Genomic DNA, 24,378 nt, shown 5'->3' on the forward strand with positions numbered 1-24,378 from the left:
CTTAAAGATGAAAAACATGTTTGAGAAAAACATTTGGATACAGCAAGCAGAAGAAGAGAGGACGGCAGCTTTACACGTTAGATTATCATTTAAAAAGTATAAATATGTGTGCCAAGCATGGGTCATAACATTCAAATTTCTATTAGACAGCCATGAAGAAAAAAGGTTTAAAAAGTTGAATGAATAAACAAACATTTTAACTTAAAGGTTTAAAAGTATCTTCCATATCTTCTTTAGTCTTAGGTGTGCAAAAAATAAAATAAAGGGAAATAAAGTCGTACATGTACAAGACAGGACGTTTCTGCTGAATTTATACAAACATTTCAAACAGCTGACGAGACTTCTGAGCTGTGAATACTGAGCTTTGTATCATCTTGAAACTGTGACTGATTTAGTTGTGTTGCAGTGTTCATGTGCAAGACTGAGGTTGACAAGTTTCGTCCTCTGCCGGAGTCGCAGGTGTAAGGTGTGGTGAGCGCCGGTCAGTCGTCGCTGTTGCAGTCCGTACACAGGATCTTATCACGGTCGGGGAAGAAACCGGACCCCACCAGCGACACGGAGCAGCGGGAGCACTTAAAGCACGGCTGGTGCCACTGCCGGTCCTCAAAAGAGACGTACTTCCCATCTCCAAAGCCTGCGACACACGAATGAAACAGCGAATAATGGGAGAAAAGTTTACAAGGGGCAGAAAATAGAGTTAACGACAGGCACGCAGCATTGCACAAATAAACCCATGATAACATCAGCAGCTGGAAAAAACAGTGAGAAGAGCTGCCAGTTCTGTGAACCTGCTGGCATCTATTTCACAGCTGTGGTTAAAAACACCTCTCATTTCACTCTGGTATGTGGAATTTTCCTGCCAATGCTGAAAATATTGGCAGATGAGGAAGATGAGATAGCCAGGACTGAGAGGATGTTGGACATTATTGTACATGGAGTGGAACAAAGTCTTAGCTGTAATTTTAGTGCAGTTTTAATGTCATAAATCATCTTTTAAAACTTAGAGTTTGATAGTTTTGAGACACGACACATACAAACTAAAACAAACTCAAGGTTTTCTGCCTTTGCTTGTACACTGAAGTGAAAACAAAACACGTTAGGCTTTTATTGTGAAAGGATTTCTCTGGACAATAGGAAGAATTTTCACCAGACTCACTCAGGAAGAGGAGGTTTTAAAAAGTCAACCAACTGCTCACACCCGTTTGTTTTCTGCTTTAGAGAAAGGTTGACGAACAACTTCCCTGAAACGACAACACTTTATGCCTGTGACTGATCCACTGACCTGTGATGGCCGTGTTGCAGCCGGCGCACTTCTTGGCGTACAGGCTGCTGAAACACTTGACGCAGTACGGCGTCTCCCCCTGAGAGGTGAAGGGTTGTCCGGCGAGCGGAGCTTTGCAGCCCGTGCAGACAAAACACTCTTTGTGCCACACCTCGTCCTTATAGGTCACCCCTCCTTTGGTCAGGGCCTGAGGGACGGAAACAGATGATGTGTCAGTGGAAATGACATCGACGAATGTGGTAAAATCCTTTTATCCCATGTTTGCAAACAATCTTACACCAAGACGATAAAAGCAACTCGTTTGGTTTTAATTACTTTGAGTACGACTAAATCAAACTCATTTCCTCACATAATGTGGTCGAAATATCTATGAGCAGCCAAGCAGAACATTGTGACAGAGCTCAAACCACAAACCACCAAGAATTAATCAGTGAAAGTTTATTAAAACCTCAGATTTAAATCTGTCATCTCATAATGAAACTTCCCTTTGTGTCTTTATCCTCCCACTCAAAACATTTAAAACTTAAATCACTGTCATAAACTCATACTGATTTAATTTAATTACAGTAATTGATGACATGAATACACTAGAGAATTAAGCTCTAGGTTTGTTTTCATGGGTTAGTTCTTTCCACTGTGTCAAATAATTAGTTGCCAACATTTCCAGTGAGTGCTCTTTTGAGTTTTTGTTTCCTCTTTGTTTGTTTTTTTCAGTCACTATACGCTCTTATGAGTGACCAAAGATATGTAAAACACAAAAATTGATTTAAAAAAGTATTTCTGTGAGTCAAATAACCAAATATATTATGGTTTTAGTGTCTCAGTTACAAAAAATGTGCCACTTTTCTCTTGCGAGATGATAAAAAAGTAACTTAAAGAGGGGTATTGTGGCTTTTTAAGGCTTTAATCTGTTCCTCTGGTGCCCCTGTATTAGCTTTGCATGATTTACAGGTCAATGTTGTCACCCTGGTGTTTTAAAAAAAAAACTTATTTCAGCCACTGTGTGAAACACTTCTTTTTGAGGTGCTGTCTCTTTAAGGCTCCACACTCCACAAGACCCCCTTCCCTCTGATTGGACAGTCCTTTTAAAGGCCTGTTGGAGGCGGAGCAATGATGAGACTTTTGTGTTTGAGGTCTGTCCCCTCCAATGTGTCATGGAGTAGTGAGGAGATCTTTATGTGATGGCCTCATCATCTCAAAAAGTCTCATGATGATCTTGTGAAGATCTCAGAAAGACTTTGTGCAATTTTTGGAATGGACCATTTTGACTCCTTTAAAGACAGATTCAGGGATTTTCTACGACATATGAGTGTGTAGTAGTTTGAAAATCTGCACACATTAAGTAGTGAAATCCAGCATTTTTACTTTATCTCCATTTTTAAAATATGGGAAGGCATTATACCCCCTCTTTAAGTCAAAATGAAGCAGCATCTACAGACTGTCAAGCTTCTGTGTAGTGTGGTATTTCTGAGTTTAAACTGGTAGAATCAGACCTAATGGTCCAGTCGTCTGAAAGGTTGGAGGTCCAGAAAGTTGGATGAAATTAACCTCCTTTATTTTGACAAAAACTCTTACAGGAGCTATCTAGCTACCTATTTACATTATCTAAAGTTTGATATTTATAATATAATAAATGAGTATAATGATACTGTATTTTAGGGGTGAGTATTGGCAAGAACCCCTTGATATGATACACATCACCATACTTGGGTCACAATACGATCATATCACAATGTATCACTATATCAAAATATGTGATATATTGCGATATTGTATGAGATGATGTTTATGTGAATCAAAATATTACTCAAAGTTGAAAGGACCAGTGAAAACATTGATGTCTATGGCACACTGACTTGCTCAGTGCAAAAAAACACCCACATTATCAAGTTTAGAAATTAAATATTTTAAATATACTTCAAGATGGTATTTATTTTACAACCTATTGGCAACATACAAGGTAGTAGCTCTTTGGCGCCATCTAGGAAATACAGAAGTCATATTATACTTACATTATACTTACTTACAAAAAATATCGATATTTAGAGTTGAAATATCAATACTGTATTGGAGGTTAAAGTATCACAATATATATTACTGTATCGATATTTTTTACTGTGTCTATGTACGGGAACACATTCCTTAATTTATCCCTTGTTTGTATGATCTTTCTTTTTTCACATCATCGTGACAGTAATGATAGACTGGTCCTGCTTCACCTTCTTGCAGTGGCTGCACTGAGGAGCAAACCGGCCCTCGTAACACGGCACACAGTAGTAGTTGTTCTGGTCAGGTATGAAGGCCTCGGCACCTATCGGCTTCTCACAGCCGTGACACATAAAACAGTCCTCGTGCCACGCGGAGCCGCCGTACTCCAACATCCTCGAACCTGTCAGAACAAAAAGGGACAGAAAAAAGGATCAGATCAGGACTGAAACCAACAGTTTTCATGAATGTTTTTGATATCCTCTCTGACTTTGTACAGTCTGTGATCTCTGCTCTGTGGTTCAGTGACTTTAAACAGGAATAACATCTGATAGCGCTCACTCAGGCTCAAAGAAAACTAAAACCTATGATTCAGTTTGACAGCTCAACCTGTTCTCTCACAAACCATTCAATTACATCAGCTTACCTTGCATCTAAACAACGTGACAAGCTGAAACAAAGCAGATCTCAACCTCGTAAACACAGATGCTTCTGAAAAAAATAGAAGCCAGAAATGCTCTAGAAACTGGACATCAGGGTTTAATTTAACGACTTTTGGGACCTGAAATGCAGCCCAGAGAGATGACAGTGTTTCAAGCTTGAACTTGGCTGCACTTTTAAGAAAACGGGGGTGAGGGCAGCGGCATTTGAAGGCGCTCCAGGCTGTAGAGAAACTAAAGAAAAAGACTGCTCATTTCAGAAAAGAAGTGGTGAGTGAAAAAATCCCACACTGCCCACAAGGCCCCGGTAATTTTCAGTCATCCGACACCGCTGCTGCTGCACCCGTGTCGTCACACAGCGCCCAGAGCTGAAAACCCTGCTGGGAGATATTTTGAGCCGAGCAAGGAAACAATCATTCTGTCACATCTAAGCTGTCACACCCCAGATAACAAAAACTCATTAGCCTCTTTATCCGTGCAAAGATAGGGTGTGAACTTTCCGTCTGTGAGCGATTACGCAAAGTTCTGAGAAGTGAGTGTGTGAACTTTGGGGAGAAATGTGTAACAGCCACTTGTTGTTATCTCTACCTGGTTTGACTATCTTGTCACAGGCCACACACTTAGAGGAGTACTCGTTGCAGTAGCAGTCGCTGCACACCAGAGCGTCGGCCTGGCTGGTGAATGGCTCGTCTGCCAGCGAGCGGTCACAGCGGAAGCAGCGGAAACAGTGTGCGTGGTAATGTCTGTCCTCGTAGAAGAGCTCCTAGAGGAGGAAGAAAGTCACACTACACTTAAAAAGATGTTCAAACTAATAAGAATAAAAGAAGTCCTGATTCAAATGAAAAACATGAACTTTGTTTTCCTTGTCTCTTAACCATATGCGTTAAAGATTATGAAAGCAGTCATCTATTTCACCACAGCAGTAATCCACATGCACAAGTGAGGATTTCTAAAATATCCCCTGAGAAGCCATAAAATAGAAAAACAACAACTGCAGAGTGATAAGAGGCATGAGAAAATATGCACCTCATGACCTAACCATAATTTGTGGTCTGTTTCACACTGACTCTCTTGTCACAAAAACAGCATTAGTGTCTGGTTTTCCAAACAACAAGACATTTTTTCTTTGTTTCCTTCACAAAGAAAAGTACAACTTTCCATGTGAGGTCCCCAAGTCCCTCGAACATCAGAGGAAACTATTTTAAAACCACAGATCAGCACATTAACTCTTACTCGTTATTTGTCCCAGGCTAACATGTTGTCAGCTATTTAGATATGTTCTTTACAATTATGTAATTTTCAGCTATCAGCCTCCTCCTAGCTAATGCTTAATTCACTAGCATGTAGCTGGTTATGGCTAACAGTGATTCACCTCTCACTATTTGTCCAGCAGCTGTGGTTTTGTCTTGGAATCTAAGCCAACGCTAGGTAAGCTAAGGTTATGCTAGCTAGAGCCACCCCCAACCCAACCCCTTTGATTGTGTACCCTTAACTTAAAAACAAAAAACAACAATATCAACTTCTGGTCACTTGTTGGCAAACAGTCAGTTAGCTAGTAGATTTCTGTTCCTTTGTGAAAAACAAAAAAGATTAGCTTTTAGCACCTCCTAGCTTACAATAAATTATCAAGTAGATATCTAGTAAACTGTGGCTAACAATAGCTGGTGCCTGAAAGTAGCTAATTAGTTGCTCACTTTGATTTCAACCTTTTCTCACAGACACCACTGAACAGATATTTCAGCAGACACTTCCTAGTTAACGCTAAATAAGCTTGTATGTTGCTGGCTGTGGCCAACAGTGATTTGCCTCACCGCAAATCGTCCAGTCAGTGTTTTTTGTCTCAGAATCCAAGCTGACACAAGGTTAGCTAAGATTATGCGAGTTAAGAAATCACCTCTGGCTTCTTCATTTCATACTCTTAAACTTACAAACAGTAATATTAACTTCCAGACACTTCTTAACAAACAATCAATTAGCTAGTAGGTTCTCATTGTACAAGGTAAAACTACTAAACTGAAATACAATAAAGTAACAATAAATTAGCAAGTAGGTAGGCTATCTAATAAGTGTGGCTAACAGTAGCTTTTTACTATATCTTGTGGCTAAGCTAACATCATATTTGCTTTGATATCAAATCTCTCAGCCTTGGTGTTGTTTTGTCTCAGAATCCAAGCTAACACAAGGTTAGCTAAGATAATGTTAATATAAAAATCACCTATGGCTTCCTCATGTCATACAACTTACAAACGGCAATACTTGCCTCCAGACACTTCTTAACTAACAATCAATTAGATAGTAGGTTCTCATTGTACAAGGTCAAAACTACTAATCTGAAATACAAAAAGGTAACAATAAATTAGCTAGTAGATATCGAATGATTGTGGCTAGCAGTAGCTGTTTACTTTATCTTGCAGGCCACACTATATTTTGCCTTACCACAGGAGCAAAGCTAACATTATATTTGCTTTGATACCAACCCTCTTAGCCTAGGTGTTGTTTTGTTTCAGAATCCAAGCTAACACAAGGTTAGCTAAGATTATGCTAATTTAACAATCACCTCTGGCTTCCTTGTGTCATACAGCTTACAAACAGCAACAATGGCTTCCAGACTCTTCTTAACAAACAATCAATTAGCTAGTAGGTTATCATTGTACAAGGTAAAACTACTAAATTGAAATACAATAAAGTAATAATGAATTAGCTGGTAGGTATCTAATAAGTGTGGCTAACAGCAGCTGTTTACTGAATCTTGTGGGCTGCCCAATATTTTGTTTTATTATGGAAGCCAAGCTAACATTATATTTGCTTTGATATCAACCTATCAACCCTCTTACCAGTAAAATCCCAATTTAGGAAAATCAATTCTCAGTTGCTTCCCCACTAGCGCTAAATTAGCTTTTAAGTAGCCAGTAAGTAACGGCTTACAGAGGCTGCTGCCTGAACTAAAAATGAGGAATATCTGCTTTATACATGTAAGCTTGAATAACATTAGCTAGTGAGAAGCTACTATTTTTTCCCCAGTAATAGCTTTTAACATGCCCAGAGTGTTATCACTGAATTTCAAACCTAATTGGCAAATAATTTTGAGAAAAACAGGTAGTACAGGGATATAACAGCATATGGTCATCAGAAGAGTCCAGTTTGTCTTCTGACAGTGACTATCAAGCTGTTTACTCTTTACTGAATGATAACACTACACACTTAAAGCTGGATGTTATTGTTCCCAACAGAGACTTTCTGCCTCCCATCTGCTCTGAGGTCAGAGGTCATGGTCAATGTGGAACACAGATTTTCTAATTTGGGCAACACTGTTTTCCTCCACGCTGAAGAGACTGAAGCCTAAGAGAAATTCTGTGCTTTCCCTTTTTCCATCATTGTTTTCTGTAAAAATCAGAATAACCTACATAGTGTTTCAGTCTAACAGCTGCTTGTGTTCCAGTTCATCTACAGTTCAAGCAAGCCCTGAGATAAATGGCCCCATTGAATACTGAGAGGTATCCAAAAACGTATTTTTGAGGCATGGGGTTTCACTGTGAAAGAAACAGCTCGAGCAGAGGGACGGAGAAGTATGAGGGATGGATGATGTTATGTCTTGTGCGGAGGAGGAACGGCCAAAGCAAGCACAGTCATGATTTACAGCCAATCCCTCACAAGGAGTTTATAATTTACAGGACACTGAAGGCCTCGTGGCGTCTGAGGATGTTTCCTTTGAGATAGTGTTTTTAATTTTCACTAAGTAAAGCTTCTGGACAGCTTGAAGGGAATCACAGACAGTTTCATCATCAGTGAGTTGAGGGATGGTTTATCCAGGAATGCCAGCTGCTTTTCCTAAAAAGCAGTCGGAGATTTATGATTCCTGCAGAAATAGAGGACTAGTAGCAAAACTAGTTTTTCAGTAGTTTTACTGAAGTTACATAACCAAAACTAACCACTTGTATCTCAGAAGTTTGGATATCGTTTTCATACTACTGCAGACAAATTTTCATGTTGTAGCCCTATATTTTATTGTTTTAAAAATATTTTATGTAATCTTTTTACAAAAAATAAATAGACTAATAATAAAAGATAATAAATAGAATTAAATGGTGCAAAAAAAAAAAGTTTGAAGCTGTAATTTTCCATTATAGGAGGCGCTGAGCTCACCTTTGCATTATGCCCGATGATTTCTTTGCACTCCTCACAGGTTTTGGCGTACAGACGGTCATAGCACGGGATGCAGTGAGGTTTCTCCTCCACCTGGATGTATTTGCGTCCGCACAGGGACTCCTGGCAGTTTTTGCAGTCAAACTGTTCACTCATGGTTTCTGTCTTTGGCGGCACTCCTGTTTAAAAAAAAAAAAAAAAAAAAAAAGAGGATAATTTACAGGCACAGTTTGAGCTTCAGCAAGAAGACAGCGCAGGAAGGAGGAGAAGAGAGATAAGAAAGTGGGAGAGAAAGCAGGAAGATGGGAGGATACAGCTCTTTGGTTGTACAGCTGGGAGATGAAGTCCAACAAGGAGGGCAAAAATAGGAGGAAGAAACAAAACAAGTGAGAGCGCTTCGAGAGTTTTTCTAAACAATGTGCTGTACAGCATACTAAGAAGATCTTGTAAAACTTGAGAGGATCATTTGAAGGATATTCAATCAAACACAACCAGCAGCAGTGGAAAAGTGAGTTTTGAGTAATTCCTGGTTCTGAAAACAACCACTGCTCCTCCCTTGTGTTTGGGGAAAGGAAACAGGAGGTTAGCATCAGAGGAACAGAGGGAGTGTGGCATGAGGTCCTGGTGGTGACAGGCCTTCTGAGTGAAGAAACATGCGGTGAATTGTGGGCTGAGGCATGAGGTAAGATGTAGGCAACCTTAACGCCCCTTAACAATGGCCCAATGTGCAGGAAAACATGATGGAAGTGACCCTGGGGGATGAGTGGAAAAAACTTGCTCAAGTGCTTCGCTCCATATTGAGAACTTTCCCTCTAAGCTAGCCCTATGGAAGGAAATGTAACAGAGCACCCTTTGGGAGAAACATGACAAAGAGCCTACCAGGGTACCCTTCCTTTGGATAAATCTTGATATAATACACTCCTGAGGTAGAAAGACACAAGAACGTGAAGATGAGCGATGTATGTGACACTTTAAGCAGAGAAAATGAAGCCAAGTGTCTTCCAGTACCACGTCTTGGAAAAACATAACTATGAAGAAACAATTATCTTGGATGTGTATCCCTATTTTGTACAGAGGTGTCAAAAGTATTCATCTCAAGCTTTACTTAAGTAAAACTGTAAAAGTACAGGATTTGAAACTACTTAAAAGTAAAAGTAACTTTAAGGGGGAAAAATGCCATTAAGGTCAAAAGCTTAGGCTGTGCCACAGTCTCTGCCACGAACATCTTCATACTATGCCACATGTGTCTGTTATGTCCTTGCTGAAGTGTGGCGTGATTTGTGTCATGTACAGGTGTGATGGATGTGTATAAACCATAGACTGTATATAGAGTGGACAGCGTGGCTCCACCATTTACCATTGTACGGTTTTGAAGCCAAAATACCCCCGTCACAGGCGCAGCCATTGTAGCAGTTGCAGCCAGAGTCTGTGCAGTAGAGACTGTGAGGGATTCTGGGAGAATCTGAGTGGGGCCAGGTGACAAAAATATTAATTACTTTTTTTCTTACGAGAGTCTAATCACTTCCTGACTCTACCTCACAACATATTTTATGATCCCCCCAAAAAATACACAATAACGGCAGCTGTCAATCATCGTAAAACCTCAATTTTAACCTCTAATGTAAATGAAACTTTTCCAAAAAAAAGAGGACTTAAACTCAAGGCAGCCAAATGATATCTTCAAATCACCACAACAATCGGACGTGAGAAACATTTCTACGAGGTGTGTTAATTTTAAAGTTTGACCACAGCTCATCTGGAATGACTGGAGAGACGTTTTTTTGACCTATACTGCAGCCAGCCACCAGGGGGAGCAGTTTTTGTGGAGACCTCACTTCAAGCCGAGCGAGATGAAATTTGTACTTAAGTAAAGTAAAGTATTTTTACTTTCTTATTTGACACCTTTGGTTTTGTTTAAAATGGATGTATTACATTTTCAGAACAATGGACAACTTCTCAGGACACTGAGTTCTTCCTCTTTAATTCTGGACACAGACAGTTTCTTGCCCAAAGTCAGAGTCTGCAGTTATTGGACAAAACTCCTCATTCTCCAAATAAAAACCAGAATTCTTCTAACGCTAAAATTCAGTAAAGCACAATTCAATTTTGCATTTTAAATCAGGGAAACTAGTGGATTCAAAGGTACCCCTCTCAGGTACATGAGACTAGATGCCCTGTGGGTGTGCCAATTTGCAGGGTGCCCTCCAAGTCAAGAAAACATGATAAAGCACCTCTAGGGTGTCTCTGCTGTAGATTTCTTATGTAAGGTACAAAAATGCAGGTGGTCTTAGTCTAAAAATAAAGTAGTTTTATTCTTTATAATGGTTTGGAGCAGTTTCAAAATACATGTCTCACAACTTTCTACATCCCAGATGGGCAAAGACAGACTTAATGTTGTACCTGATGCATTTAGTCTTGATGTAAAAAGTTACAAGAAAAGTTCAGATTTTGGGGGGGGTTGCAAATCTGGACATCATCTGCATAGAGTTTTAAGTGAAAATCATACTGATGGATGATGATATGAGGCTGTAGAGTGAAAGGAAGGTAGACCAATAGAGGACCAAGCACTGAGCCCTGTGGGGCGTCTAGGAGCAGAGTAGTACAGGAGCTGTTGTGTGTCTCAGAGGTATAACGTTAGCCAGAGGAGAAGCATAGCTGTAGTTTAAAGGGAGACAAAGACAAAGAGTCTGGGAGGAAAAAGATATCTGTGGTGACTTAAAGATTAACTTGCACTTTGAAAGGAATGGAGAGCTTTACATCAAACTGTAATAAAGACTTAAATATTGTTCCAAATGTTCCACTGACAGAGAAATTGCTTTCTCTCAAAGAAAGGGCTGAGTGTACACTTTAACTTAAAAAAAAAAAGGAATTGCTGTTTAATCATAAATCAGCCCAGTAATGACATAACTGCTTCTCCTGTTACAGCATCACTCACACTAATAAGAGAAAGCTCAGTGACGTCTGGCTCTCCCTCCCCCTCATTCTTGCATGAAACCCCCTGTGGCGGTTTGGCGTTAACAAAGAACAACCAAACAATATTAATTGTTGGGAGCTGAACTGCAACAGCGGTCTTGATTTCAAAGGCTCTCCAGGGCTTTTTCATCTCTGTTTGGCCTGAGTTTAAAAGGAAATACCAATCATTTATCAAGTTTATTTCTTTTGTTCTCAGCTTCTTCCTTCAGTGTAACTTTCCCTGTTATCGAAAACAAAACCTTCAACTTGTCAAGCTTAATTTCTGTGACTTCCATGGTGGTGTGCCGTGTTCTTCAACATCTGTGAGTGTTTCCCAGAGATGGGCATATGATTTCACTGAAAATTACAAGGAGTTCTCCAAAACTGTTCTTTACTTTTTTTTTCTGTTTTAACCACAATCATTTAAAAACCTGTGGTTTGTCTTCACAATAACTCCCTCTTAACTATAAACAAACAAAACATCTCCCTGACCACTCTACAGTTTCAGGAGAATTTCCTCTGAGAGCTTTTTTTTGTTGTTGTTGAATTTTGAATAGGAGAAAAATCTTCTCATACAAATCTTCTTTTGAGATGCATGTTTCCCGAATCTCAGATGCCTCATCATGGAGCTTTTTATGACTTGTTTTCATGAAGGATGTAAAACATGGTATCACAGGGGAGATGGGGTTGATCTTAAAAACCTTAAGACAAACTCTTTTTCCAAACATGTTGTTTTCATCTCACTGACTCTGAAGTTAACATGAAAATTTAATAAAAAAAAAAACAAGCATTATAAACATATTCAACCCCTGCTCAGTGTGAATGAACAACTAAATGTGTTATTTGGATAATAATTGTTTGTTTCAGCAGGTTATAAACATGTTTAATCCTGCTGTGAAAACAAACAGTTTAACATGGATGTCTATGAGGCTTTCTAACTTTTTGGAGTCAGCCTCAAGTGGATACTTAAGGTATTGCAGTTTTTTGCGCTTACGTATTTTCAAAACTTGAGTTTTCCAGTGTTATAAAGCTACATGTTCACATCATAATAACAATAATATTCACATCGAGTCATAGAAATTGTTATGCAACCTCGAATAGTTTGGTGAAGGCTTAAACTGAAGTTCCCAAACTTTCCAGCAAAGCAACACCCTACTGTGGGAATCCACCAGTAGACCAATCCAAAAACAAACAAAAATGAATTAATCGATATAAAGGTATACTATACCCAGTTCAACTGATAGGGAAAAATTTGAATAATGTAGACATATTGCTGTTTCCAAAATTAACCTGCTGCAAGTGAATCTGTTGTTATCCTGGTGAAATCTCATCATGGTCTTATGTCAGCAAATACAAGTGGACACTATATTTTAAGCATTTTCTGTTTGTATAGTTTTATATCAAATTTAACTTCCAATTGTGTTCATTTTTTTTACAACGATGGATTAAATATGAAATTTAGAGAGTTTTTGATTTAAAGGCATTTTGAAAACCCTCCATCAGGGTTCAGTGACCCTCTGGGGGTCCCAACCCCCACTTTTGAAACCACAGATTCAAACCCTGTTTTGTTTTTCCATGGCCTGTAAACATATCTTTTTTTGTCATGAAATCGGGTAGTTAAGCATGGGTGTTTATGGGGATTTCTAACCTTTTGGAGTCAGCTTCAAGTGGACGATTGAGGTACTGCAGCTTTTTGAATTTCTGCATTGGCCCCATTTTCATCACCAGAAGTTTCTGGGTTTTATAAAACTTCCATTTAAGCATGTTTCTGAACCAGTTTCAAACAGACATAGGCTTATAAAAATTTGTTATGCAACATGAAATAGTTTGGCGTGAGCCTGAGAGCATAAAAATGTTAAATCAGAGCCAAGTTGATTCCATATTTGAAGAGGCGTAATTTTGTTTTACTTATGAGCGTGAAAGACTTGAGAAACGCTCAGGTGGAAAAAAGCTGGCTGCACAGACAATAACATCACTCCAACACAGTAAAGTATTAACCGAGCGTGTGCAGTAAAGGGAAATGAGTAAGGAAATGAAGTGTGGGAGGTTAAAATACCCTCCTGTGGATCAGTTAAGACAGGATGGGGTTTAGGAAGCTACGTTTATACTGTCCCGTGTGGGTAAACATGTTGGAGTTCAGGTTAAATGTCCAAGCTCAGGATCAGAAAGCCAGACTCAGGAATATTTCCCACTGTCTATGATTTTTACCTCCTATTTTGGGCACATAATTACTTTAACATGTTTCTTTAATGTCAAAAAAGGAGGTGGGTTCAACAAAGTGCAGCTTAAAAAAACGTGTGGCTTTGAAACTTCCTCGAGGGATGGAGGAACGAGTCGAGACCCCCTCTGTGCCGCTTCATCAGAAGTAGACGTCACTGGGTCGGTCAGAATGATGAGAGGATCACAGGGTCAGAGTAATCTAATGAAGGCCGGCTGGTTTCTTGGAAAAACATTTTGGTTAGTCAACGGTCACTCATGGTGAAGGTTACCTACGACACATTAAAACAAACCAAAAATCCTGCAAAGTTTCACAGGTAGTGCCCTTCATGCTCTGTGACATCCAGGTATTTACATCTGGTCTTGTAAGGAGTCACGAGGAGTCGTCTTGAAAGTGTAGTTTACATTCCTCATGTCTGACTGCCATCAAACATTTTCTGTCTAATAACCAATGATGCAGGAATTTTAGATAAACATAAAACAAGATTTAAACAGCCTGCTCTCAGTCATGTCTCAAAGCCGATGCCAGAATCTGAAACTCCTTCTTCTCCACGACTTTTCCCCCCAAAACCCTGTCAACACACACAGAAGACCCCCTCACATCCCTCCTTACAGATAACAACACAACTTCCTTCTCAGGGGCATCCAGCTAGGTCAACAAAACAAGGAGGAAAACCCAGCTGAGACCAAACATCACATCCTCAGTCTGTTTTCTGTCAGATTCCTTGTCTGAGCGGGGAAATCAGCCCAACTTCCCTCCTCAATGTCTGAGTCGGAGTTGGGGTTTCTATTCTCGTCTGCCCATGCTCACGATGAATTCAGTGATAGAACAATGGTGTTCCTTCCGCACATAGTCCTCACAGTTATTAGCTTTATGTTCCTCTTCCTGAGTCACAACATCTGTGGACACATTCTGCGGTCTCCAGCTGTTGTCTGTCATCAAAATTCTCCTTCGGGTATCCGAAAAAAGGAGTTCTTATGGGACCGGAGCCAAACCTCAGCAATGACTAATTAAAATCCATCTCTGTTACAATCAATGTTTATAGCTCCCAGAGGACGGTCCATTTTAGCTTCATAATAAGCAACACAGCAGGAGAAGCTAGAAGGACTCGTGCTGCAGGAAAAGTTGAGTGACAATATGAGGATGAGGGCATAAATTTAGCCTAGCATAGATTTTCAAATCCAGGAACTCTTGGGTCCGCCTCAGCTCATAAACCTCCTTATTCACTCACTGCATCCTTTTTAATGAACAGAATTTTAAAAAAGACATCTTCTTAATCTCTATATTCAGTTCCACTGCTCTTTTCACATTTTAACCAATCAAAAAAGGCTTTAAATGAGTTCACTGTAAGATGGACGCAATGTAAAAAAAGCGAACTTACATTTTTTTAGCCTTAAACAGTATTTCAACAGTATATTTGATATAATATTGTGAGTTAGCCCAGCAAACTGAGCCACTTGTCTGCTTTATGAGACTTTCTTGAGTTACTAAACGTTCTTTTTTAAGTTACAGTTTAAAACAAAAACCATTACTTCTGTAAAGTCACATTTCTTTGTAGGAAAATGCGGGAAAGCCAACTTTTTTAAGTAGGTATCATTGCAACTTCCAGTTGAGAAATCACAAATTAAAGGTCCCATATTATGCAAAAATCACTTCATTAAGTCTTTTAGTGAAATTTGTGGGTCTACGGCTTACCTCCCAGCCCACAAAATGTGATATTTAATGACCAAACCTGTATTTAGTAGTGCTTGTGAATGTAAAATACTGACCTAATACGAGCTACTTGGAATTTCTGGGATTTGCCGACGTCAGCGATTCCCTTTCATTGACCAATCAGGAGTTCCATGCTCAAGCTCCCCATCTCAGATGAAGACAAGACTAAGCGGCTAGAGTTCATTTATCAAGGAAATGTTCCAGCTACACTCAGTAAAACTGTGCATGTGTGTGCTAGTCACTTCACAACCGAGTGCTTTTCCAACTTAGGACAGTACAACAGAGGGCTAGTGAATAGACTGGTCCTGAATCCAGGCGCATTACCAACCATCCATCAACAAACCTCAGACCCTGGAAATGTGAGTATTTTAAATGCTGTGTGCTGTGGAGCAGATGTAAGAGCTTTTCCTCAGTGTCCCCCTGTCTCTGTGTTAGCTCCAGGATGCTAACTTTAGCTGCGGTTAGCCTGTTGTTTTAGCCTGTAATGTTACGATAAATGAGCTTCGCTGTTTTCTCAACATTGTGCACTTGGGCGCTGCTCTCAGTGACGTGGAAGAGCGGGGCGGTATCAGCGGTGGCTCATTTACATAGGAAGGCCACGCCCACTAAATCAGAGCGTTCTGAACAGAGAGGCTATGAGAGCCTGGAAACAATGCTGCTGAGCTTGATTTATTGGCTTTTTGGACCAAAACATGTTACTACCATTTCATGAAGACATCAATGATCCATATTAAACTGCAGAAAAGGAGCAGAATATGGGACCTTTAAAATAGTAAGTTCAGTAACCTCAAAAGCAAAACTCAAAAATGTACATTTAAAAGTGTAACTCAAAATTTTACAGAAGTTTGTTGCCTTACAATTTTGAGTTTTCTTAACTTTCTTTTTTTTTGGTGTGATTTTCAGGATAAATGATGCCAGTGGCATATGAATTAAACTGTTTAAAGTTTTTAATAGTATCACCTTTAAGATTTGTATTGTACGAAAGACAGGTTTAATGTTTTTATTCAAAAAGTGAGGCTAAAACAATTAAAGCTCCCTCTGCTGAATGGCTGCAGTATAGACCATAAAGCTTTCCTCCTCCATATTTACAAACAGGACGTGTCAAACTTTAAAACCAAAGTCCATGTCAAAAAAGTCCCCCAATCATGGTGTCTGTTACTAAAGTTAGTAATGATTAGTTTACATATCTGCACTGGTTTTTTGTTGCTTTGGTTGATCAAAATAAAGCCAAACCACAGAATGCTACTAATTCCATCTGTCATCTGTGCTTGTTTACATCCAGGTAGTAGAATTTAATAGTTCTAGTGAAAAGAGCTCACTCTTGGTTCACTTCTCCACACAGTTTAGTCTAGTATTGTTACTCAAGTCTATAAAAATAGGAATATAATGCCATGACAGCTCTGTTGACGAATGTAGCTAATGTGGTGCTGTGTTCACTGTGACCAACAGTTACTGAACATTTGAAAACCATGAGTGTCTGCTTCTAACTGACACAATAATCCAGTCAGTGGTGATTTAAGGGATATTTCCAGTTTCATCTGTGAGTTAAATGTGTGTTTTGGTTGGCAGAAGGGGCAGGGCAGTGGAGAAAAACACAACAGAGAAGTAACTCCAGGAAACAGGAAATAATCCAAGAACAAAGGGTTAACTTTGAAAAGCAGTCACTGTTCGCCCTTTTCTTTATCCTCGTCAGAGTCCATGGCTTCTTTTTTGTGTTAGTACATCCTGACAGCAGAGACGCATCTGTCAAGCATCTATTCTTCTGACCTTCACACCATTCAGACCGTCTGACATTTATGGTCTATAAACCTGACTCACTTTCAGTCACACCTTGTTTAGGAGGCGTTCACCACAGGTGTCCTTTTGGTTTGCAGCCAGGGACACTTGTCAGCATCTTTCTCTTCTTCATTTAGGGACAATAAACCAAACAGTCGACCGTCTTCAGTTCTCTGTAAAACTATTTGAACCCACTTTTCACCTTGATGAGTGGACATGTTGAACTCTCCACTGAAACCCTGTGCGTTCCACTGACAGATTTACAGGAGTGACTCAATTGAGCCAAATGGCGACAGTCTCCCAGGATCAGCCACCAGTCCTCCTGTTTTTGTCCCTTCATGGTTTGCTGCTGTCGTTTTCACTCCCCTAAACCTGACAGATTCCTACGACCGCAGCCAGGACCTCTGTGAGCCATGAGAGCTGCTGCTGCTGCAGGGGGTTTGTGTTTATTTTCCCCCCATGCAGGAATTTAGCCTGTGTCTGAGGTTTACAAACCAGATTATTCTCTGTCACACATAATAAAATCCAGTGTAAATATGTGAGAAAGTGTTAAATCTGTCACCGATACCTAATGTGAATTCATGCATTGTAAAACAGCCACGGCGCCTTTTAGGGGTGAAGATTTTACACCTGGAACTGAGCTCAACACGCTCTGGTCTGTTTCAGGAAAGACTGTTTCTGAGTGTTTCCATGTCCTTCTCATGGGGAGACCATGGCTCAGTGGGGTTAAACACACATTATACACCCAGCAGCTCCTTAATACATACATCTTGCAAGTCCCAGGTTGGTCCCCCTTTTGCCTTCTGTACTGCCTCAATTCTTGATGAGAATCTCTTGTTCACACTACATCCTGAAGAAGCTGTATTGGGTCAAGGCCCTGTTTACACGACCTTTCATCTGAATACACCGAAACACAGTGAAAACGCAGTGAAAAAAAATCTGCGTTTATACGGAAACGCAGAGGGACTGAAAACGCTGTAGTAAGCATGCCAGGCCTGCAGATGGTGCTCTAACTGTTTTGTCCAGAAGCCGCTTTTGGTAGATCTCCACCGAAGTAGAGTTGAGTCGATCATCTGGTGAATTGGGGAATACTAAGTTAAAAAGTGGAGCAACAGATGCACATTTTGTTTAAAGACAGTCAGCAGATTCAGCAGATTGAGCAGCACGAGCACAACATGGTAGTTGGCGACGATTGTAACAACGGTACTGATGTCCTGTTGAATGCGTGTCAACTGCCCCTATAGCTTTGTGACATGGAGATGGGTAAACTGTGGTCTTATAAAGAAACAGACAAGGTCAGTAACAACAATCAGGTAGTCCACAGATTTTAAACCATGCTCAGGTGGAACAAATTGGACCAAAGCCACGGACCGGTTTAATGTCAGACAATATTTTCACGTATTGTCTCTTCTTCTGTCTCCTCACTGGCTCTTTTACCTCGCCCCAAAGAAACTTTCCAAAGCTTTTTTTTCTTTTGTCCATTTTGCTAGCTTGGGGGTTTAGCGTCAAGAATGACTAATTTTTTTAAATTAAAACATTTTATGTGCGACCCTGTACCAATTGCCTCACGGACTGGTAGCGATCCACAGCCCAGGGGTTGGGGACCACTGCCCTATGCCATAACACCAGCAGCCTGAGCCACTGATACAGGGCAGGATGGATCTATGCTTTTCTGCTGTTTACGCCAAATTCTGAGCCTACCATCTCAACGTCTAGGCAGAAATCCATACTCAATGTTTTCCAACTTCTATCGTTCAGTTTTGGTGAGCCTATATGACTTGTAGCCTCAGTTTCCTGTTCTTCTTCCTAGTCTTTAGGTGTAGTCTTATGCTGCTGTAGTCCGCCTGCTTCAAGGTTGGACATGCTGTGTGTTCTCTCTCCTCTGACCTCTGACCTCTGGTATCAACAAGACATTTTGGCCCAGAGAACTGGGGCTCACTGGATGTTTTCTTTTTGGGACCATTCTCTGTAAACCCTAGTCAACCCTAGCTATGCAACAATGCCACATTCAAAATCCCTTAAATCACATTTTTCTCTCATTGTGATGCTCAATTTAAACTTCTTCACATCCACATGCCTGAAGCCCATCCTCCTTACTCAACTTAACTTTTGTAGATATAGCATGAGAGAAAGACGTGGAGATGAGGCCGGCTTTGAGCCTCCTTGCTGTCAACTACCACGTGCCGGGCTGTCAGTCAAGTCAGCCATGAAAACTTAAAACCCTAATATCTTAAAACCACAAAGTTCTAAAAAAAAAATATGTTTTGAAGCCATTCCCTGAAACTTTTGGTTTTAAAGATAAGGAGCCTGTGAGGAACCTTCACTGGCTGTAGACTGTTGTTATCCACTGGTTGTTCAATGACTCTTTTCTCTGTTGCCGTTTCACACTCGTTTCAACCCAAACTATGAGCACATTCAGTGGGAACAGGAAACTCTGTTACCAAGTTGTTTTTTAATTACCACCCCTCTTTACTGTTTTCCCCCCCGACATGGATTACAGCTCTTTACCAGCCTCTGAAGCTCAGAACAGTCCTCATATTGTGCGTCTCCTGAGTTGCATAACTTGGCTTTAAAGACATGAATGAGAATATTGACTGCGGCACAATACCGCACAGAACAACAGCAGAGCCCCGCAGCGTCGGAGGAGAAGTGACACCCTTATTCCTGCACCTATAAACTGTTTCTGAACAACACGGAGCAACAAGGCCGGTCTCTTCTGGCTGTCAGATGACTGCGCTCGCTTTTATGTCGCAGTACAAAGACGCTCAATGTGCTGCGGCTTCCTGCAGATCACAAGGAGAGCTTCAGCTGCACGCACACACATCGAAATGGACACACGTTGTTTGTTTGTGTTTGCTGATTGAAGATCTCATCTTAAGACCAAATGGGTTGAAAATGGAAATTATTTGCTGTTTTTGAGATTTTATCCAACTTTGGTTAAGAAATCTGATCTTTCACACTTTGTTTAGTATCTCTGGAAATTAACCACCCACAACCTGTGACACCAGACTTTTAACATCAGGGAATAAAACACCTTTAAATACCGGGCGCATGTCTGGTTTTGTTTTATGAGTCTCCAGCTGGCTGTTTGTTTACTCACAGAGACAATGTGAGCAAACAGCTGCAGTTTCACCTCTTAGGCCATTGACTAAACTCACTAACAGGTCTCAGTCAGACAACAAATAAACAAACCACCACCGTGCTAAGAGTTCAACACAGAGAAACTCCCAACCTGTGGGTCAAGACCTCAAAAAGTTGCTGCAGGAAGGTTAGAAATGAGCACTTCACTCTTTTCTTAGCTCTAAAACATTTTTGTAATTTCCTCAAAGAGAAACTTTTCAGGGCAAAATGTGAATGAATTTCTGTGACATCAGGTAGCATGTGAAAGTCTGGTCTAATTGTGATGCTTGAGACAAAGTCCAGGATCAGTTGGATTATTTCTTTTAGAGGACAGTGAGTGTTGCATATAACTGAGACTGACGGGAAATGTCATAGAACATATGTTTGAACCATATAAACGTTGGTGAATGATAAAGAAAACAATAAAAGCACAGGAAGAGATCAAAGAGATCGTAATCACACGTCTCCGGAGTCTCCTCAAATGAAGTAGGCCGATCTTCAGTGAAGTTACTTTTGGCAGCCTGGTTGTTGCACTTGGATTGTGCTTGCCGGGGGAACACTGACCGATACAAACAAACAGCCCGCTCGATCAGCCACTTTTATCCAATATAAACTCAGGAGTAAACATTTTTTCCCACAAGCCTCCAGCTGGCACTGTTTGTTTAGTTGGAGACCTGGGTGTTAATGATAACAAGTGTTTTGTTTTCTGAGAGACTGGGCCTGCCGTCTCTACTTCATGTTTGCTGCTGGATTTGTTTAACTTTGATTCTGAGCTTCAGTTCTGTGATGGTTGGATAAAGAAAGACTGAGGGTTAGCTTCACTCTGGTTTTCAGCAGGTTGTGGACAGAAAAAGGCAAAAACCACTGGATAGCATCAGTGTTTTTAACCATAAATAAATACAGGCATAGATTACAGGCCTTGATAACTAGAGACTTAAGAGTAGAGCTAATTTTGGAGACTCAAAAAATAAACCAGAGATTACTCAACAGTTAAAAAATCTTGCTCAGAGTATCAATTATCTTGAAACATGCAGCGCAACTAGCCTAGCTTGTCCAAACTTTACAAAATCTGCCAACTAAGACCACCAGAGCTCATTTTTACTCTTTTTTAACCTTGTTTGTTAAATCCAAACAAAACACACTGCTAACCAATTTCTATCAAAATTTATGTTGTACTAAAACAATCGACTGCTAGCTCTAGCTAGCTAGCTTCTTACCTAATGCACTTTTCTGTTAAATAATCCTAGCAAAAAAGCACAAAGAGTTTTCTCTTAGCAAATACAAAAAAGATTACTCAATAAGCTAATAACAGTGGTGGTTAAAGTGTGTGTTTTTTTTTAACAGAGTGAAGCTGGCTTAAAGATTAGCAAGATAGTGCTCGCTTGTTTATAGTGTGCTCGCTTTAGCTTCATACTTGTTAAATGAAATTTTATTCTTTTTATTTATGTATCAAAGGCATTTAATGCAGCAGACTTTGTTTCCTTGAAAAAAAACAACCAGGATGTAACACAAATAGATCTAAGCTAGCTCTTTGCATGCTAGCTAGAAAACTGACTGCTGCAGTTAGCTTCATTCTTTCTCCGATTTTCACTGTTTCTTGGCAATGGCTGTATTAAGACACTCTGAAACTTCTTACTTTTTCTTTTACTATTTTTAGGAAACAATCCTATATTTTATCAATATTTTATCAATTTTATCTATCAAAATGCAACTGCTAGCTTAAGCTGGCTAGCTTCTTACCTAATGCACTTTTCTGTTAAACAATCCCGGCCAAAAAGCAGTAAGTATTTTCTTTTAGCTAATACAAAAAAGATTACTCACTGCCTATGGTGGCTGAAGTGTGTTTTATTGGAGCAGAGGTAAGCTAGCTTAAAAGATACTAAGCTAGTGCTCGCTTATTTATAGGTCCCTCGTTTTAGCTTTATACTTGTTTGATGAAATTTTATTCTTTCTAAAAATGTATCAAAGGCATTTAATGCAGCAGACTTTATTTTTTCTCCTTCTATACTTGCACTGCTTGAAAAACCCACAAGATGTAACACAAACAAAACTAAGCTAGCTCTTCTTATGCTAGCTAGCAAACTGACTGCTGCAGTTAGCTTCATTCCTTCTCCATTTTTCAATGTTTCTTGGCAATGGCTGTATTTAGACACTCTGAAATTGCAAACTTCTAACTTTTTCTTTCACTTTTTTAGGGAACAATCCAATGTTTAAATTTTTAAGCCCCTGATTCGCTACAGAGCCCGGCTTGTTATGTCCACTTTTCGTTATGCTAGCTTCTGGAGCCTCCAGCTTGATATTTAGCCAGATTCACAGAGGAAAAAGGAAATGGAAAAGACAGTTAGACTGACTCATGATGAGACTGTTTTATGACCATGAGTCTCTTGACAATCCAGCATCATCTCCACACAACTCTCCATTCTGGCTCGTCTCCAGTGATTGTAAACCGGGCCAACCTTCGCCCAATGCAAGAATTCCAGAGGAATGTGACCGTGGTCGAAACGTGGCAAAACCGTGCGGTTCCTGCTCTGAGAGAAGAAGAAAGTATTTTTCTTCCGCCCTCTGATTTCTAAGAAAAGACAAAAGTGAGGAATTCCTTTTTTTTTTTTTTGTGCCACACGTACAAACAGAGTCACATTTCTGCAGTCAGAGCTGGATTGTTTGAATGAATCTATTAATTTCACCCAAATGGATTGGAGCATGATGACGGTGTGTGGTGATGGAAACTATGAGCGGTGCTGGAGGGGGTGGGAGGCTGGTGGTTGGGGGTGAGTTTGCTGAGCCTCCAGAATAAAGTTTGTAATCTTGAAAGGAGACATGACATCACTCTAACTGAACAAGACTTCACGGTTTGTTAACAAGACTCTGAATGCCCAACTGATAATGCTTTCATTCCTCCAGATATGGAGCCATATTTTTTATCATATCAGAGCCAAGTCAAGGAACACTTAAGCAAGGGATTGTTTCCTCAAAGGTCTCCTTGTTCTTCTTCCCATAAATCCTGCTTGAAAAAAAGGGGCTGCAGCACTTATTCACAGTATCAGTTACTCACTTTAGACCCCGCACAGGCCCCCAACCCCCAATAACATACACTTTATCCTCACTCTAAAGAAAGAACATCCTTTCTTGTACATCCTGGATGTGGGGGGTCAAATATTTGGCTTTGAAAAAGTGTGGTTCTTTCAGAAAAACAAATAAATTAAATTAGAGAATATTGGCATAAGGTTGTCATACTGTTAGTGTTAATTTTGAAGTTTTATAGATGAATGGGAACAAACTTTTGGATTGCAAGTTTGAGAAAAAACTACAAGCAGGTGTTTTGATTTCATGCCTGGAAATATTAATACCTGATATTCTCCATGAGGACGGATTTGATTATAGACCGGATCCATTGAGTAACAGCTCATTCAGCATCGTTAAATTACATCTTCAGTCTGGCAAACAAGTAAATCTCACAGTATTTTTTGTACAGAGCCAATCCCCTTATTAATCTTCTTATACTGAACAAAAACCTGCTTAAAATGCAGTAAAATGCGTCTTTACGCGTCGTTTTGTACCAAGTTACCACAGGTAGGATCTAAGCAATCCGCAGGGGTTCAGACACAAAAATATCAGAACATTTAACCAATGCAATCTCACAGGAATACACTTTAAATTCACCATAAAGTGACTGTTCTCCATTAAAAATGACTTTAGTAAAATGACGCTTTAACGTACCTCTCTTTGCGCGTCAGCTGCCTCCGCAGATGCTCTCAGCTGACTCCCTCCCTCTGAGAAGTTTGAGCGCTTCTGCTTCTCTGCTGTGTAATCTGTCAGACACTTAAATCCTCCGTGGACTCCCTGCGAGCTGAAAGTGACGACTTTCCACTGACTCCACAGCATGTGTGTGTGTGTGTGTGTGTGTGTGTGTGTGTGTGTGTGTGTGTGTGTGTGTGTGTGTGTGTGTGTGTGTGTGTGTGTGTGTGTCTGGTGCGTAAAACAAACCTACTCCTCCAAACTCCGCCCCTTCCCTCTCCTCCACTCCGTCTTTCCACTCCCTGTGATCTCTGGCTCTCACCTTGTGGAGGGTTCACGCTGAAAGAAGGTAAAAACAGTGTGTGCTGATGTGTATTTTGGATGTAATTGAATATTTTAAATACATAGTGGGGTTTAAGTTTCCAGCTGCTGATGGAAACCACTTTATTATCTCCCAGAATGGAAAATTCCAGCCTTAATCTCATATTTGGAGCTATGGCAGTTAAATGTACATTACTGCCTATTAAACTGAAACTATAGATCATAAAAGTTATTTGGTGTTTTTGAAAACAAAATGATTAAGTTTTACTGGAGAACCCCTTTAGCATTTACACTTCACACGCTCAGCATCTGTATGTTTAACAGTCATAAAGTATAAAAAACACTTCTTAGATTTATGTTGTAAAATATTCAAAACTGTTTGAATAAGTAGGTTATGGATTAAGTTAGAGATTATGACTTAATACATTTAAAGCTCCTGTGAGTGGTTTTTAAACTGTAATGGAACAAACTAA

At 40.0% G+C, this 24,378-nt stretch overlaps 1 protein-coding gene across 1 annotated transcript; it reads right to left on the minus strand.

The window, feature by feature from the left end:
* fhl3b (four and a half LIM domains 3b) lies at positions 1–23,746 on the minus strand. Its single transcript, XM_074687005.1, has 6 exons — positions 23,567–23,746; positions 8,071–8,249; positions 4,516–4,690; positions 3,502–3,671; positions 1,283–1,469; positions 1–634 (listed from the first exon to the last, which is right to left on the minus strand). Exons 2-6 carry the CDS (start codon positions 8,224–8,226, stop codon positions 483–485), a joined length of 840 nt encoding a protein of 279 aa, XP_074543106.1. The 5' UTR covers positions 8,227–8,249; positions 23,567–23,746; the 3' UTR covers positions 1–482.
* Positions 23,747–24,378: the final 632 nt, after the last annotated feature.

Source organism: Halichoeres trimaculatus, unplaced genomic scaffold (assembly GCF_033239565.1).
Source record: "Halichoeres trimaculatus isolate MK-OKI-2021-1 unplaced genomic scaffold, fHalTri1.1 fHalTri1_scaffold_14, whole genome shotgun sequence".
In the NCBI taxonomy this organism is placed as follows: domain Eukaryota; kingdom Metazoa; phylum Chordata; class Actinopteri; order Labriformes; family Labridae; genus Halichoeres; species Halichoeres trimaculatus.